Genomic DNA, 16,339 nt, shown 5'->3' on the forward strand with positions numbered 1-16,339 from the left:
ATGAAGGACAGAGAGGGAAGGGAAAGTGGACCTGACCTCCCATTGTAGCCACCACTTTCTCAACACTTTGTGTTGTCTGTTCTCTAGTTGTCCTGCCCAGAGAAGATCTGTATTGGTGGTGTATGAATTGTGAATGCCTTTCTTTGATTGTAATATTAGCAAATGTTGTTAACTGTGAGAACAGAAGACTAGTTGTGCACGTGTCCCATAAAAATGTGGACTGAAAGATGGCTTTTAGATTGAGTTCAGAAACATGGTTCTAGAGTCTCTTTCTATAGATAGAGTTTGACAAAGTTTTGACTAGTCCAGTAAGCTAAAAGGCTGTGTGTTTTGCTTCTTACAACTAGGTCTTGTATCAAGAAACCGGCCTGAGGAAGAAGATCAGTACTGGCTGAGCATGGGCCGTACTTTCCACAAAGTAACATTAAAAGACAAAATAATTACTGTGACTCGATATCTGCCAAAGTGAGTATCTCTTTGGTTGAACTGTTTGCTAATGATAAGATGAGGGTGCTTTTCCAGCTGCCTGGACTTGAAAGATTGTAATATGTAGACTTCTTCCTTTTTAGAAGAAAGAGCAACACTGTCATTGATAATGCTGATGTTAAGGTTTGTGTTGTCTTTTTTAGGTATCCTTATGAATCTGCTCAGATAAACTACACTTACAGCTTGTGCCCCTCACACTCTGACTCTGAATTTGTCTCTTGCTGGGTAGAATTTTCCCACGAGAGACTAGAAGAGTATAAGTGGAATTACTTGGATCAGTATATCTGCTCTGCTGGTTCGGAGGATTTCAGGTGAGGTTTCCTTTTCCATCCAGGCTGTTCTGTGTCCTAATTTCCTCTTTTCCATTTTGACCTAAAATTTCTTCAACGAGTTCAACCTACAAATGCTCAGTATTCCAGGGAGAGTAACTGGCCTGCTTTCACTCGTATGCAGTTAACAGCTCTTACCTCTGTATGAGTCTTACTCAGTGCAGCTTTTGCGTTATCCGATCTTTGATGCAAAGTCTGGATAGCAAAATTAAGCACAAACTTTTTTTTCTCTGCTACAAATGCAAAAAAATATGGGGGCATTTTGTACCCAAACATGTTTTTCTTGGCTACTTACTCATTTCTGGATCTGACTCAAAACTTCCATTTAGTTTTGAATCTGATGGACACTTGCTTTAATCCTAGGCCTAGCTTAACTGTAGCTGTACTTGCAAGCTATATGGAGCAGGAGGTCTTCTCATTAGTGGGATGCCTCCATTAGTGTCAATAGCTTTTTTGATACCTTCTCTGAGTGAGACCAGTGTTTGTGTCTGTTTATTTTTGGTTCTCAACCAAAATGCTTGCTGTTCTAATATTATACCTCTGACATCCCTTTTTCTTTGCTTGTTTTTGGAGGAAAAGCCTTTGTAGCCTACCTTTTACAGAAAACAAAATATATTCCCATGATACAGTTATTCCGAAGATGGCCTTGTTTTCTCTCATTCACATTTTCTTTGATGTGTTGCAGTACTTCCCAGTGGTGTTCATTTTGCTGACCACTCCATTGCATGTCTGCCTCTAGTCACACAGGGAATAGCAGAATGAGATGTTTACTCTACTTGCTGAAATACACAGCTGATAGATAGATAGATATTTCACTTACTGTAAAATCCTTCATAAGAAGCTGTACTGAACTATCATGTCTTCCACATTCCTTCCTTCAGCCTCATCGAATCACTGAAATTTTGGAGGACTCGCTTTCTCCTTCTGCCTGCCTGCATCAGTGCCACAAAGCGCATTATGGAAGGAGAAGTGCACTGTGATGTGTACGGAGATAAGCCCCGTTCTGATGAGGAAGAGTGGCAGCTCCTAGATGGATTCATTCGCTTTGTGGAAGGTTTGAACCGCATTCGTCGACGCCATCGATCTGATCGAATGATTCGAGTGAGTCAACTTTTAGTTGGGTGAGAAGCTGAAGGTGCCTTTGTTCTCTTTGTCATCCTTTTAGTTTCTCTGCGCAATCTAATGAAGTATTAGCAGAGAAACCTGAGACAACCCCAAGCAAGTTGGGGTAAATGTGCGTGTATAATGTGTGCACCTGGCTATACAGCACAGTGCCATGCTGACTGATACACTATTTCAAATCTGAAATGGTATGGCCATATTAGCACCTTACTGCTACTGAACTAATCAAATTAATTACATTTGCCGGAAATGGGTATATCATGCTGCTGAGGCTGGAACCAGAATTGGAACTCAGTGAGTTCCTTCTCACTAAGTGAGGCCACCTCTGCTGTACAGCATACCTGTGCCTTACCCAGCTGGTCTGCCCTTAGCACAAATCTGGTGCCATCTTTTTGCAAGAGTCCATCGCTTTGTGCAGTGGTTGTGGTTAGTCTGAATGCATTGCAGACTGTGATGCAAATCACTGGTGAAGAAAGATCTGTGAGGGAGTGAAGCTGGTAACTTTTCCTGGCTGAATTGGCTGTGTGTTGCAGGCTCAGGAAGAGGGTAGTGAAAAGAGAGCCATACAGGTGAGTTCTTGTTAAACAGTAGTTTTAAGAGGATCAGGAGAAATGGGTTAATGTGTATCAAATTCTCTTCAAATTCACACACTGAATGGGATGACTTATTTCAGAGCAAAACCATCTTATTACCAGAACAATATCTGCTTTATTTTGATAATGGCATCCATACAAAACACCAGACTGGTCCACTTCTTGTGCACCTGTGGTTAGCTCCCTTTTTAAAGTTTTCCTAATAAACCTCTGCTGATGTGGGGTATTGTGTTCTTGCTTATTAGTTAAGCCTAGTTTGACTAAGTCTGTGATTTTATTTTTCCTTTGTTAGAAAGGGTCTGCTATGAAAGGCTTGCAGATTGCTGGTCCAATTCCCACCCACTCTCTGGAGCAGTCTGGGCCTCCCATTGGGAAGAAGGGAACCTCAGCGCTCTCTGCTCTGCTGGAGATGGAAGCTAGTCAGAAGTGAGTCTGTACAATAAGGCTGTGTGAAGAGCTCTAAAATATCCTTACTACATATCTTCCACCTGAACTGACTAAGGCAGGCTGGGGGAACTTTGCATTGAAAAACGGGGTGGGAGATCTTGCTTCTTCACTAACCTTGTGGTAGAGATGGGGGCATACTGTGCTTTTCCAGCTACTTCATTCTGTTTCCATGATAGAACGATTACCAGAGACTGGGAAGGAACAAGGTGACTATAGAAGTTCATGTCTAGTAATTTAGAAGGAGTTCCTTTCAGTGTAGCATCTCAGTTCATCACATATAAGACTTCATCCCTTTCTGATTTGCTATTACAGTTATATCCATATAAGAGCTTAACTGGAATATGTGTGCACAGCATCAGTAGAGTAGGCTCAATATAAAGATTTGGTAATTAATATAGCCTAAAGAAAATATCTTCTGTGTACTGATGACAGTTATTGAAATGCCTGTGAAACTTCTGAAATTCTTTTTCAGTACAGATCTAGAACAGTCCAAAGAAACTCAGAGTACTAATACCAGATATGCTGAAAACACAATTTTAAAACATTGTTGATATTTTAATAATTTTACTGGTAAGAAAACTGAGTAAGTTCAAGGGTTTGTGTTTATGTGGAGTAAACAGTACTTAAAAAAACATCGGATTGTCTCTGTGCTTCAGAGTGTGGTGAAGCAAACGGATGAAAATACAGTAATACCCATCTGCAACAGTTGCCTTCAGACAGAAGCTGACAATGTTTGAACAAACTCTGGATTTCTGCCTTTGTTTTAGGACTCTGGGGGAGCAGCAAGCAGCAATGCTTTCTGGAAAGAGCTCAGGTCAGCCTTCAGATAGCGGGAGCATTGCTATCACACCAACCTATATGGACAGCCCTCGTAAGGTAAAGACTATGGTCTTTATGGTCTATTTTGACATAAGATTTTCTCAGATAAGAGAACTTCACACTCCTTTGTGTGTGAAGTCATAAAGAGAATTTGGGGCACAACCATCCTTCAGTTCTTCATCACTGATGAAATCCCTGGCATACTATCTCAGCATTTGTTTATGCTTTGCTAATTTAAATGGTATTTGGTAATTAGTCTATTTCTTTTTCTGGCAGCACACTTCGTTTCAGTCAGGGTTTCATTTTAGATTAAGTAGTATAGTGCAGCCTGTATCTACATGGTGGCTTTCCTTCAGAGCAGAGTTATGTTCTAGACCATGACTGTTGAAGCTCCAGTGGAATTCTAACAGCAGGAACTCCAATCGCTTGCTTCTGTTTAGAGGAGAGGATGTGTTCCTGGGCTATGAATTAGGTGTCATGCCTTCACTGGCTGGGCTCCAGGCTGGAGAAGACTGTCTTCCTGGAGCTTTCTTCAGTGGCTTAAAAAAAGGGCTGTGCTATTTCTCAGCCTTCCTGGCAACTGTCTTGAAAGGCAAAACTCCACCTCCCAGGTCCAAACAGAAATAATTGATAGTTTTTCTGTATTATGGTGTGGAGGTCTTTTCAGCAAGAGTAACAAGGAATTGAATGAAGATACTACTCTTAAAAGTATGACCAATCTTTGGGCGCAACAACTGAAGTATTGCAAAGGAAAAGTTTTCATATTCCCTGCTATCGGCTGTCTAGATAGTTAGCAATCTCTTTGAGAATTTTTCTCTAGCATCTAGTGTTTCAACCTCCAACCTTTTGTGCCACCATCAGGGATAAGTGTTGGAATATTCTGGAGACTGGAATACCAGTAATTGAAATGATAGAGTAACTGCAGTCATCTTTATAATAGGCATTGTTTGTTGAATGAGAGTATTTCCAAAACACGGGTGAGATCAGTAGCAGGTAATCTTTCACTTGGAAAAAGTAAGTGCAGAAATTGACTTTAAAGACATGTTTGCAAACTTTCAGATCATAATTCAGGCTTTGAATTTTCCTCTTCTGCCATTTTGGAAAATCATCTCATCAAACTTCCCTCTTTAAATACAGAAATTCTATGTGTCTCTTTCTACCACTAAAACTGGTGAAAATTCCATGTAGGACACAGGACAGAAGGAATGCTACATGGAGTAGTTCTGCATTGCAGAGGAAAAAAAAAAAGTCAAAATTGTCTCTCTTAGCAATGTCCAGATGTACTGGCACATTAGCATGCTAGAAACAATGTAGCAGGCCTTGTACTATTAGTAAATGCTATTGAAAAAAGTGCTCTTTCCTCTAATTTTAAAAGTAACTATGTTCAGAAACTTCTCTGAAGAGGTATCTGTACAATCTCTAAGAGTGCATTATTAATTGAAAGATTTCACGCTCTTGTGGTAAACACTCCTGTAAGTATTTACACATAAGGACTTGGAGGGAAGCAGTTGTGGTCTCCAAACTGATGGCTCTCACTTGTTGGAAAGGTTCCAGTGGAGAGGTAGCCTTACCAGGCAACTTTGTGCTCACTTGGAAACATCAACAAGTGTGTGCCTTGTGCCTCCAGGGCACACAATCCTCTTAGGGCCCATCAGAATGGGTATGCCTATTTGCTGTCTGGAGACTTGCAGTCCAAACACTGACAAATTGTCACAGCTGTGTGCTCTGTCGGCAGCCAAGGGAGCAAGGGCTTTTTGAAGATGCTGTTCAATGTTGGAGTTGTTCCAAAACAAAACTGAGCCACTGGCTCCACCTCGTCTCTGTTTCAGAGTATAACTGACCAGTCACTTCAGCCAGTTACTGGGCAATACACAGTGTTTTAATTCAATAAGTTAGCTTGATGCATAATCTGTTTGGGGAGTCTTGTCCTGATGGCTACAGTTTGCCTGGCTCTCTTTCTGCACTGTGTAAATTGCCAGCTGTGTAACCCTGGCATATGTACCAGGGTAAGCATCCTCTGAATTGCAATCTAGACAAAATATTTTGCCTGGGGAACAGAACAAAAAATTCCGAATAGAGAATTAAAATCTAGTCAAATTTCACCGTATTGTCTTGGATAAGAGAATCTTGACATACCTTTGAATAGCAGCAGGGGATAAATTCATCCAGGGTTCGTAAGTAGGCAGGAAACATATAGCATAGGCGGTGCCTGTTTAATTTTGCATGAAGTATTAGACACAGTGTTGGAAAGATCGTTGTGATGGATTTTTCTTCCCTTTCCGTTGCACCGTACGAGACCTGCATTTGACAGGAAGAGTATGCTTCCTGAAAAGAGTTTCTTTGCTTCTCCCTCTGTATCATTTGAATGACTGTCAGACTAGAAAAAAGTTGGCCTTCTTTGAATACGTCATTGCACATGGTTCTGCAATTTTCTATATCAATGTTCAGCTTTGCATTTGGGGTGAAAACCCACTTACTTTAGAGCCCAAGTCTTTCTCATATAAAGTGTGGAGGGAAGGCCATGGTTTTGAATTGGCTTCTGATCGGTGTGGTTTTCAAAACTTCAGAAAAGCATCTGTGCTAAGGAAGAATGATATCTTGGTACAGAGAGAGAAAGCAAGGTTACGTGTGTAACTCCTGATTCTCTGCACTCTGGTGTACCTGACATTCTTGGTCTGTTTGGGATTTGCATTCTCCGCTTGCTTTCTCTCTGTGGTCATTTCATACTTGCACAACCTTGTATTTGCTTTTGTTCATCTCCTTGTTCCTGTTGCCATTAATGGGGCGACTTCCTCTGATGCCTTCAGGATGGGGCCTTCTTTATGGATTTTGTTCGCAGCCCACGCACAACATCAACCTTCTACTCACAGGTTAGTTTTGAATGGAGTCTTGTCATCTCTGGCTTTTGGACTGAGGCAATGGAGAGCGTTAGTTGTCCTGAGCTTGCAACTTGGGGACCCTGTGCTAGTTTTCAGATCTGCTTGTTGAAAGGGAGATGCACAGCATTAAAAGAACACAGTGACTGTTGGTGGAGGATGTGACTTTCCTTCTACCAATTAGTGTTTTTGGTGTGCTTTGGATATTCATGTGCCCTGCATTACTGTCCTTTGCAGTACTGTCTTGTCAACTATTGAAGCTTCTCTTTTTTGTGTTTCAGTAAGTACTGTTTTTCAACTTCCCTTGCTAAACTAAGTGATGACAGCTTACTTACCTCATTCTCATGCAAATTTCTTGTGTGGTATTTGACTGACAGGTGGCTTTGAGGAGGTCAAATCAAATTGAATTGTGTCCTTGGGTCCTTAAACAACTGATGGCTGAAAACACAATTTTTGTCTTGGTTTAAACGAGCCGTTATGACAGAAGCTGTTTATATGCTTAACACCAGTTAAAAGTTACCAATAATGCAGTGTAAACGTAAAAAAATACTGCTGGTTGAAGTGAGCTCTGAGGAGGGAGAGTGGCTTTAGCTGGATGTAGGGACTGCAGATTCCATGTAAGCATTTGCCCTTTTTGGCTGCCCAAGAAGCGAGTGTGAGAGATCACTGGGATGTGAGAAAAGGAATGACTAAAGGACTCTGGTCTGGCTATCAGACCTGTAAGTCAAACTACCAGGCTTGTGATTTTTAGCTGTGCATGTGCTGTGGATTCATCATGGCAGATCAGCCCTCATATTTACACCAACTTGAGTTGCTAAGTTACTCTGCTGTTCATATTCCTCTCCCCCACCTCTCTAGCTTTTATATAATATGCCTTTCCCAAGCCATACGTGTTAATGACAGATGGCAATTACAGACTGTACTTTGTGAATCTTTCATGTTCTTTCTGAAATGATTTTATGTTAATTTTTTGAACTATTCAGTCTACCATGGAATAGTGCAACCGTTCCTGCGGGAGGAAAATGTTCTTGTTGTCTCAGTGACACAGGTGTGGGTGGGTGCCAACCAGCCTCCTGGTACTACCCTAAGAAAGGAAGGAAGATGAGCTGATTTTGTGCATTATGAAACTTGTATTCTGTGTGTTACATTTGCATATTTTTCTCAGAGTTGGAGTTGAAACTATTTTCTCTAACTGCTTACTACTTTCTCGTAGTGACTAAGTTTCCTGTTCTGTCCATTGCATGTTCATAATGACACTTATTCATTCAAGTTTAAAATGTCAGGTTAGGACTAGCATTGCTAGTTCTGTTGCGGGGTTGGTGATCCTCATTTTTACTGGGGCCACTATGGAATACTGATGTGATGAATTTTGTGTTTGTCAGTAGCTCTGTAGTGATAACAGAAGTACGAATGCATTTATCCTTTCTGTATATGCTCGTGCTTGCTTTATAGTGGTGCTTGTCATTAACAGACTTAAGCTGAGGTGAAGACTGGGGGGAAAGGTAGAAAAGAAATGGGGAAAAGATTACATCATAAACTTCATAAATGTGTTGCTATGTTTACTTCTTGCAGGTCTCTATAGATCAATCAGTTCCTGCAACCACAGATGGTAACACCTTGATAAACACAGGGCAGTCAGCTGACAGGGGCAACGCTCAGAACTTGGGAAGTTCCCAGAACGTAGCAGACCCAGGATATGTCACAGCTGGCACTGCAGAGGGCGGGTGAGAAGAGCACAGCAGTGCTAAACTGCAGTTCTGTTCAGTACATTCCCCTTTCTGGTGTTGAGGAATGGGCACTTAAATGGGAACCTGAGAACAAGATGTGCTGTGTCTGTCAGCACTATAAGGCACTTGTCACAAGACCTTGCTGCAGCATTTTTGCTTGCAGAAAGAGCAGTAGTAAAAATAAGCCTTGCAACCCAGTTTTCCAGAATTAAATCAACACAAGGCCTGATTTCTCCACCCCCAAGAAAGATCTTCATTCTTCCAGAAATGAAGAATGAAGAAATTCCATATCTGAAATCTGTTAGCATAAGACCAAAATTGATAGCTGTCTTCTGTCTGTTTAGCAAAAGGGGGCCCTGCGGGCCTAATGAGATGTAGTAGGTTGATGAAATCCAGGAGGTTCCAACCTGGAGGCGAGACACCGGGGAGGAAGCAATATTAAAAATAAACTATATTAGCACCTGCTTCCTGCGGTTGTATATTACAGTGTGTTTTTTTTTTTTTTACAAAGGCAACTTCAGAATATTTGCTGTCATATGGCTTCATCCCGTATGTGTGAATTGGGTCAGTATAGCAATGACCTTACAACCTCGAGGGAAGAAAATAGATTAATGCCTCTTTCTTGTCCCTATTAAGATAAAAAAGGAAACAAATGTGGTGGCAAAGTCATTGTTCCGAAGAGAGAGTATTTTTCTGAAGTGCACATATTTGAACAAATCTAGCAGCTGCCATGGTTTTTGAACATGCTTTTGTTTATTTCCCAGCTCCCAACAGTGTTCAGCAAGCTCTCTGACTTCCTCCTCCACCTTGATAGAGATTCTTGAAGCCATGAAACATCCCACGTAAGTTGTTTGTTTGTTTGTTTGTTTGTTTTTGTTTTTAATCTAAATAGGTTTAACATCTGTCTGGAAGTTTTGTAAGAGGAATATGAGGCATGGAGTCACTTAGAAGAGAGCCCCTGTCAGCTATGGAAGAGTTACTTCAGCTTCATTTTGTTACTCAATTCCAGTCTCTCCAGCATGGAACTTTATAGGCATCATGGTACTAGTAGTGCAGCAGAGACTTTAATTGTTAGAATCCTAGTCTTGCCAAAGCAAGAATTCTTAGTGAGAGTAACACTGAAATGCTGTTGATGTCAGCCCTTTGTCTTATCAGAAACTAATGATATTTTACTTTGGAGGCATCATGCACTTCTTGTCCTGTATCTTTATCCCTTTTTTTTTTTTTTTCCTAACAGTGATTTTTGTTTTTGTAACTTACAAGAATTGTTAAGCAGGCTGTTAACATGTTTGACTTGCTGTGATTCAGCACAGGGATACAACTGCTCTCTGAACAGAAGGGCCTCTCGCCGTACTGTTTCATCAGTGCAGAAGTTGTACACTGGCTGGTGAATAATGTGGAAGGTGTGCAAACGCAAGCCATGGCGATTGACATAATGCAGGTAAGGGAACTCTCATGGGGTGTAGGGAGGGCTAAAAATACCCTGCTCTGTGAAGAAAGTAGAACCGTAGAGGAAAGCATAGCAATAATTCTTGTTTCTCATTAAAATCCTCTTGTTGATAGGTATTGAAAAATGTGTTCAACAGAATGTGAGGTCATGAAGACGACGCAGAAAATAACTTCTATCACCAAAATTTTCTACACCTCGTAGATGCTAGATATTAGTTCGTGGTGGAAATTACAATAAATGTGCATTCCGTAGTGCTACTTGATTTATATCCTAGCAAAATCATTTTTTCTTGAATAGTTTGAAGTTTTTGGATTCCCTATCACAAAACTGCAACATGTTCTTTGGTAGTAATATGCAAGTGGAAAAATAATATATACATGGTGACGGTTCTGCATAAATCTTCATTTAGCTACTAGTTACCACAAACTCTCCATTGGGTAAGAACGACAAGGCACTAGTGTGATTTTTAGTTTGTTAGGTTTTTCTTCTGGTAATCAGTTTGGGGAATGAAATTCTTCGTAAATGGATCATATATAAGCAGCATATAACCTCTCTCTTATGGATGCTGAAGTATACACACTGTATGTGCAAGATAAACTGCTCGTGTCCGTGAATTTTTTTCTCTGAACTGTGTTATTGCAGATGGTTGGAAGTGTTCTGATGTTCATTCTTCTAATGAGATCCCATATCAATTAGCAAAGAACCTAGAATGTTTCTGACCTCTTACCTTCCTATAAATCCATCTATATAACCAGAGCAGTGTGAAGGAGGAAGGCAGACAACTGTGGAAAGTTCAAGTAAGATTTCTCCAGGAGTTAAGGGCTTGCTACATTTACTGATAATCAAGAGATAACATTGATGGTATTCTCCTGAGGCACATATCTGGACAAAAAGATACCAAAAAAAATCCGTGATTTCCTAATGTGCTCTAGTACCCTTTTATGTAACTGAAAGAATGACTTCTCCTTTTCCATTGTGTTGTTCTGTTCTTTTTTTTTGTTGTTCAGAAAATGCTAGAAGAGCAGCTGATTGTCCATGCATCCGGAGAAGCTTTACGAACCTTTATTTATGGCTTTTATTTTTACAAGATTGTTGTGGACAAAGAACCTGACCGAGGTCAGAATTGTGTTACAAGATGTTCCTCATTACTACTTTGCATAATTGCTAGTTTTACTTGATTCTTACGGGTGCTGCAGCAGAAATGCACTTTGGGAGCAACCAAAAACAGTACTCTAAAGAGTATCAAGGATGTTTAGACTTCAGGAATATTATTTAAAAAGAAAAAAATATATAGACATGACCTATTTTTTTTTCCTTCCCTATTTTTAGAAAGAGCAACTTCTCTTTCTTGATCTTGAGTACTTGTTTCTAACAGTCATCTGTCCTTCCCCTTGCTTTTTGTTCAGTGGGCATGCAGCAGCCTGCCATGTGGCACACAGCTGCTATGGATGACTTCTCCGCCTTCCAGAGGAAATGGTTTGAGGTGGCGTTTGTGGCAGAAGAGCTCCTGCACTCGGAAATCCCAGCGTTTTTCCTGCCCTGGCTGCCCAGCCGCCCAGCCTCCTATGCAAGTAGGCACAGTTCCTTTAGCCGCAGTTTCGGAGGACGGAGCCAGGCAGCTGCACTATTAGGTAGATGCACAGCACAGGTGACAGCTGGGGAAGTTCAAGGGGATAGTTTGAAGGGGGAAGAGCAGCCAGCCAAGGGTATGATCTCACGTGGACCAGCAATAAAGCTGCAAATTTCATGCTGGCCTTGCATGCGTCTTGTAAACTTTACCTGTTTACCAGCTGGTAAACTTGTTCTTATGGATTTGAGGTGTGTTTCACTGGCTGAGCAGGACAATTTTGCTTCTGAGTAGTGGACTTTAAAAATAAATAAATAAATTGTTACTCCTGAATCTCCCCACCATGTCGTCATCTCTGAATTCTGCAGGGTGACAGTAACCTGTCTCTTTGTAGATCCAGACAGATTGTTCACAGCCTGTGATGAGCATGGAGGGATAAGTTGTGAGAACAGTAGAGCAAGCAAACTGTACCTAAAATTACATGTTTAATTGCTTCGCATTGGAAAGTCCCAGTGATATCCAGATGTGTTAGAGAAACTTTCTGTGATGCAGTGCTGAAGGCTTCTTGACTAGTCTGAATCATTTATAGACAGACTCCTTATATTAAAGCCTGGGAAGCTGAGCTACAAATGATCCCTGCACTGTGGAAGCAGTAGGGCTTGCATATCAAAGATAATGATGCTGCTGGACAAGTTACCATTGTAATATTTGAAATTTTGTAATGTGTGAAGCATAACACTACCACAGCCTGTGAAACATACTGGGTGCATGTTTGACTCTGTTGCTTTGTCATCTTTTTGTTGCATTTCTAGGCCAGCCTGAGTCACTTGCTGTTGTTTCCCTTTCACTGTTTAAAATTACCAGAAAAATCATTGCTATGGAACTGCAGCTTCAGATTTATTTAGATACATCTTTTAAAGGCCTATTGCTTTTAGGGATAAACAGAAAATTCTGCTATTCTCTTGTTTTGTGTATTTGACCTTCTGAAGAGAAGTGATATATTGCTTGTGCAGTATCTCTTAAATCTGAAGTTACAATAATCCTTGTGTATTTCTGAAAGCCTTGTTTGAAGAGGGGCAGCATCAGAAGTGGGAAAGTATTAAGGATAGGAATTCTGAACTAATGGTTAATTCCCTGAAGCCAACATTTGCAGGATATTTTTCCTTGTCACACGATAAATCTGTTGCCTTGGCCAGTATCCAACCTTATTAGCTCAATGATTGGCTGGAGCCAAAGCCTTAAACATAGGCTGGCATCCGAAAGCATTGTGGAGGCTGGAGGGCTTGGGCCAGATCCTGCTCCTGCTTTAATCTTTTGCTTCTTAGGCCAAGAAAACCACTTCACTTTTCTATGTCTGTCCCTCCTTTGTGAGATGAGAAGTTTGAGACTAAGTAAGCTTGCACCTGGGGAAGTGGGTAAAGACTGAAAGGTGCCTCTCACCTTTTCTTTACCAGTGTATTCCCACAGCATGTGTCATAGTACACACCTGCATAGCCCTCCTTTCATTTTGGTTGTAATTATGTCCATACTGCTGTTTAACTAATTTGCAGTCCTTGAATGAATGAAAAATGCCTCCAGTTTGCTCACATTGTTATTCCAGGAATAACAGTGTCTTGGAGGAAAGCCCAGTGTGGAACTTTTTTCTTACAAAGGGAACTGGTTTAGCTGATGTTTCTGTGCTGTCCCTCTTCAAAATAGTATTCCAAAAAAAACTTTACCAGCTCATCTGAGGCAACGAGCTTTACTAAACCCAGATGACCTCTGGTCCACGTGACTTCATTTGTTCCTCTCTTGGCTTTGATTTGGTTGTGGTTTTTATTTCTTCCCCTCCCCACCTTCCCTAAATGTCAGGCTGTGACATAAAATTGCATGCAAGCATTGGGAGCTCTGGAACAAGCTCCATGCATCTCTTAAAATCTGTATCCCTCCCAATTCCCCTATTATGGCCCAGTGATTGTCCCCTTTCCCTTCTCAGTGGAAGTCTGACCTGTGATACACCTAATCTTGTCCCTTTTGATTTATAGCAATGCATGCACTAGCAATTGTAGTCATGTATGTAGTGTAGTCTGTGACTGGAGAATAACCTGCCTGCTCCTCTCCAATGTACTCAATAAATCATTAGTTAAATACAAGTCAATTAGATAGTACAAGTCAATTGGAAAGCAGGTGAGTTCTCTTAAAATCAGATCGTTGGAAGCTGGGGTGTTTTTTCTATCAAAATCAATTTGATTTTAATCTGAAGCTTTTAAATTCAGAGATCTGTGGATATTTCTCTTCAGTTTGTAAGGTCTTTTTGATTAGTTCACCTGGCTGGACTGTCTTCCTGTTGCTTTGCCTGTGAACTACAGCTGCAGGCAAGGTGGAGAAACAGACTCCAGCCCTAATGGGGAAGTTCCATTATCTGGAAAAAGGAACCGTCTAAGGGAGCAGGGAGCTCATTCTTCACAGTGTGCTAGTTCAGACACACTGGACTGTGGTGTTATCACTGACCTTTTAGCTAATGACTGCCATCTACCTGACTAAGCTGCTTTTGCTTTACAGCTTTTGGGATGTTGCTTTCCAACATCTCAAAATGGGTATCATACTTCATTACAGAACTGGCACTGTGATCTTCTATTTCGCATTGATAACCCACTGAAAAGGGGCAAGAAGAAGAGAATCACGAGATGCTGGTCTGTCTGACTGTATCAGACAAACTCAGAAATGATAAATTTCCCAAAGACAAATGGGAACTTTTTAAAAAACAAAACTGAGTGACGTTCTTCCGTTTTACTTACTCTTTTGGGGATTTTTTTCTTCTAAGCTGCAGTAATGACAATATAAAGATTTGCTTTTAACCTTGAAAACTGTCTCCAGACAAGGTGCCATAGATCCATCTACCTTGAGGAAGAACTTCAACCATTTTTAATGCCATTAAGCAATTCAATGATACAGTCATTTAAAAGCACACCATATAAAAGGGTGCACATCTGTGTCTATTTAAGTAAGAAATAGCAATGTCCATCTGTCATGTGTAGATTTAAAAAAATATATAAATAAGCAAAGTTTTTTCAATAGTTGTATTGCTGCCCTTTGTTTTCTGGCAGTTTTTAGTATTATAGAAATATTAAATTATTCTCTTATATGAAGAAAAGTTAAATGTGACAACAATGGTTCGTAGCAGGACTAAAAGTCAGGACATGTGCATTCTGTCCCTGACCTTGCATTACGCTGTATGACGCCAGACAGGTCACTTCCACTTCCTTTGCTTTTGTTACTCTTTTTGCCTGATACCTGAGATTTTCTTTCACTGAGGTGCTGGGTTGTAGGGCGCAAAGGGAGCTGGATCTTGGGCACTATCCCAGCACTTGCTGCAAAGCAACAGAAAGTATTGCAGTGACTCTAACACTGCTGCATGAGTCTTGGCTGACTTCTCTTGCTTTTAGAAAAACTGTTGGATATGCAGTTTTACCAGTGCGGTAACACGGGATATTGATATGGGATTAAAGAAACAAGAAGTTGAATTTCTAATCTTCTATACCTATGGAAAGTCCTGGAATGCTCCTGCCCTGATTGACAGCACCCTGTTGTGATTTCTGGTGGGGGCACACAGAAATACAGAAGCCAAAATGTGGGTATGAAGGAGATGGTGTTGCCTAGACATTCTTATTTACGCCACCAGTTGCTTATTGATTAGCTACTTGACTCTTGGCTCTGTCTCTTTATTGCAGTTGAGATGTCTTTTGACTTCTTGGGAATGTAATTCTATGACACAGACCCCTGATTTGAGTAATCCTTCAATTTTTTTCATCTTCTTTGATCTAGAAGAGCAGCATTCTGGGACTATTCTGCTAGCCCAAAAGCATATGGGGAGGAATGGGAGGACAAATTCATGTCAAATAGCTTGTTTACCTTGTTTGTTTGTTTTATACCATCTCCCACCTTCTCTTGAACGCATCTTTTAAATGTACCCCTATCCCTTGGCTGCATAGCTGCCACGGTGCCTGAACAGCGGACAGTGACGCTTGATGTGGATGTGAATAACCGCACTGACCGTTTGGAGTGGTGCAGTTGTTATTACCACGGCAATTTCTCCTTGAACGCTGCCTTTGAAATCAAGTTACACTGGATGGCAGTGACTGCAGCTGTTCTTTTTGAGATGGTAAGAGTCCTTGTATCCTGGGTTGCCACAGCAATGCCATTTGGGCCTTATACCACTGGGGACGTTGTTATGTGAAGCTGATGTTGGAAGTATTAGGGGGGAGAGAGATGGTGGGATGGATCTGCCATCGTTTCTGTAGGTAATTTTACTGACGGTCCTTGGCATTGCTGCATCTGATCAGCATTTCTCATGCGATCTGTAGTCCTTGTGTCTGCAGGATGGTGTTCTGCTTTCAGTGGCCTTGATTAGCACTGTGCAGAGGTCAATACAGGCGGAGGTGGTATTTATGTGCCAATTAGGCAAACCTAAGTTTTTGGAAAGGAATTTGTTTTGTACCACACTCCTCCTCACCCCAAACCTCAACAATTTGAAATTCAGTGGAATTGCTTTTATGACAGGGCTTTTCCAGGCAATATGTTCTCCTCTGCAGCAGTGCCTTCTAGCTTTTTTTTTTTTTTTTTTTTTTTAGCTTCCTGAAAACATTTTGAATTGAAAATGGAAGCAGTTGTTGTCACCTTTTTTGTTTCATTTTTAGTTGTTTTTGTTTTTCCTTTTTTATCTTCTGTAAAACTCAAACTATCTAATGTCAGGTTTTACCCTACCCAGCCAAATAGCACTGGGAGGTTGTTTCTGCTTTTATTTAAAATCTATTGCACTGTTCCAGTAAAGCAGCAGTGCTTAGCCACTGATGATAAGTAGGCTGAATCAGTTCCTGAAAAATGTCCTATTTTAAAGTGCTTTCTGATTGATGTGGCACTTAAAAAAGGAAAGCCTGATGTCTT

The 16,339-nt window shown here is 40.8% G+C and overlaps 1 protein-coding gene across 7 annotated transcripts in view; it reads left to right on the forward strand.

The window, feature by feature from the left end:
• The window catches only part of DEPDC5 (DEP domain containing 5, GATOR1 subcomplex subunit), a 48,254-nt gene that overhangs the window by 26,883 nt on the left and 5,032 nt on the right, over positions 1–16,339 (forward strand). For 3 of the 7 annotated variants that reach the window (XM_082774223.1, XM_082774222.1, XM_082774224.1), the window contains exons 28-39: positions 348–465; positions 630–797; positions 1,697–1,916; positions 2,823–2,956; positions 3,745–3,853; positions 6,604–6,666; positions 8,245–8,396; positions 9,164–9,241; positions 9,708–9,840; positions 10,857–10,965; positions 11,256–11,480; positions 15,388–15,557. In XM_082774223.1, coding sequence (XP_082630349.1) covers positions 348–465; positions 630–797; positions 1,697–1,916; positions 2,823–2,956; positions 3,745–3,853; positions 6,604–6,666; positions 8,245–8,396; positions 9,164–9,241; positions 9,708–9,840; positions 10,857–10,965; positions 11,256–11,480; positions 15,388–15,557 — 1,679 coding nt within the window. Of the gene's footprint in view, positions 1–347; positions 466–629; positions 798–1,696; positions 1,917–2,822; positions 2,957–3,744; positions 3,854–6,603; positions 6,667–8,244; positions 8,397–9,163; positions 9,242–9,707; positions 9,841–10,856; positions 10,966–11,255; positions 11,481–15,387; positions 15,558–16,339 lie in introns of those variants that run through there. The other 4 variants (XM_082774226.1, XM_082774228.1, XM_082774225.1 and 1 more) reach the window with 3 other exon arrangements.

This window comes from Aythya marila (genome assembly GCF_965140915.1).
Source record: "Aythya marila genome assembly, chromosome: 17".
Lineage (NCBI taxonomy): Eukaryota > Metazoa > Chordata > Aves > Anseriformes > Anatidae > Aythya > Aythya marila.